Raw genomic sequence first — 1,159 nt, 5'->3', positions numbered from 1 at the left:
ATGATGAGATCTCATTGCTACCTCATACTCGTTAGTCATCGTTGTGTTGGTGCAGCGCAAATACCAGATAAGGCAGGCCGATAGGACCAGCACATGTGAATCGCCTATGTGCTTCTAGGCCTGAATCAAGCGCGTTAGTACAATAAGGTAGTAGTGATAGAGGACAACCCAAACGCACCTGTACTGTCGTGGCCAGTTGCTGTATGTTCGTCTTGGCGCCGCAGAAGAAGGGCCGCTTGCTGAATAACAAAGAGCCGAACACACATCCAAAGCTCCACATGTCTATTTGCTTGTCGTAGTACTCGTACCCCATTAGTAGTTCGGGAGGCTGTTGTGGGGAGTGAGATCGATGGGTGAAAAGGAAGGGAGTACATAGACGCCTGCGGGAATGTATGTTTAACTCACCCGCTTCCAAGTCGGTGGCGTCGCTGCCGTTTGAGTTCTGCATGATTTAGAGCCGAAGCCCTGCGACCCACCCAACCGGCCCCAGTACAACAATTAGATCGGTGCACGTTTATATACCCTTGCAACTGGAACTGAACTGGTACGGTACAGATTGGTACACCGATACGCCCACGCGTGACAAAAGTCTACTCGGTGGAGGGTACCACACAGAATGCGGTGTCAACCCCGTTTATTCGCAAATGATAAATGGTTAACCACTGTCACCGTGTGGACAGGATTCAAACCTCCAAGCGTTATTGCGTTATTCGATATAGTACATCAGTTGCAATTTGATGCAGAATTGGGTTTCAATAGATCGCGAATGTACCTTGTATTGCATCGTCCCCACCTTCGATGTGTACCGCCCACCCGGGGTGTAGTAGTCGGCCAACCTGTGCACACAAAGTCAACCCCAGTGAATATGACAATAGTGAGTGTACCCTTGTACGCAAGCATGCATGCCTGAGCACGTGTACATATCTGCCGATGTGGTCATGTTCAATTTTGAGGCAACGGAAACGTTCGCCCATTTCTAATTGTTTTTTCTTTGACGTAAATTCATGCGAATATTATACAAACCTATATTCGCGCGCAACGATGTACATTATGCAAGATACCCCATACCACGAGTGGTCATAGTGGTACAAATCACGCAGTACCATAAACTGGTATATATATATATATATACATATATATATATATATATATATATATA

General features: G+C 46.3%; 1 protein-coding gene across 1 annotated transcript in view; it reads right to left on the bottom strand.

Moving 5' to 3' along the window:
* SARC_06604 (CMGC/CK2 protein kinase) overlaps positions 1 to 1,159 on the bottom strand; it is an 8,769-nt gene that overhangs the window by 2,895 nt on the left and 4,715 nt on the right. The window contains exons 5-6 of the mRNA XM_014299489.1: positions 773 to 836; positions 179 to 328 (exon numbers count right to left, since the gene is read on the bottom strand). Coding sequence (XP_014154964.1) covers positions 179 to 328; positions 773 to 836 — 214 coding nt within the window. The remainder of the gene's footprint in view (positions 1 to 178; positions 329 to 772; positions 837 to 1,159) is intronic.

This window comes from Sphaeroforma arctica, assembly GCF_001186125.1.
Source record: "Sphaeroforma arctica JP610 unplaced genomic scaffold supercont1.477, whole genome shotgun sequence".
In the NCBI taxonomy this organism is placed as follows: Eukaryota; class Ichthyosporea; order Ichthyophonida; genus Sphaeroforma; species Sphaeroforma arctica.
Note: the sequence above shows the minus strand (reverse complement) of the source record. Positions and strands in the feature narration are given on the sequence as shown.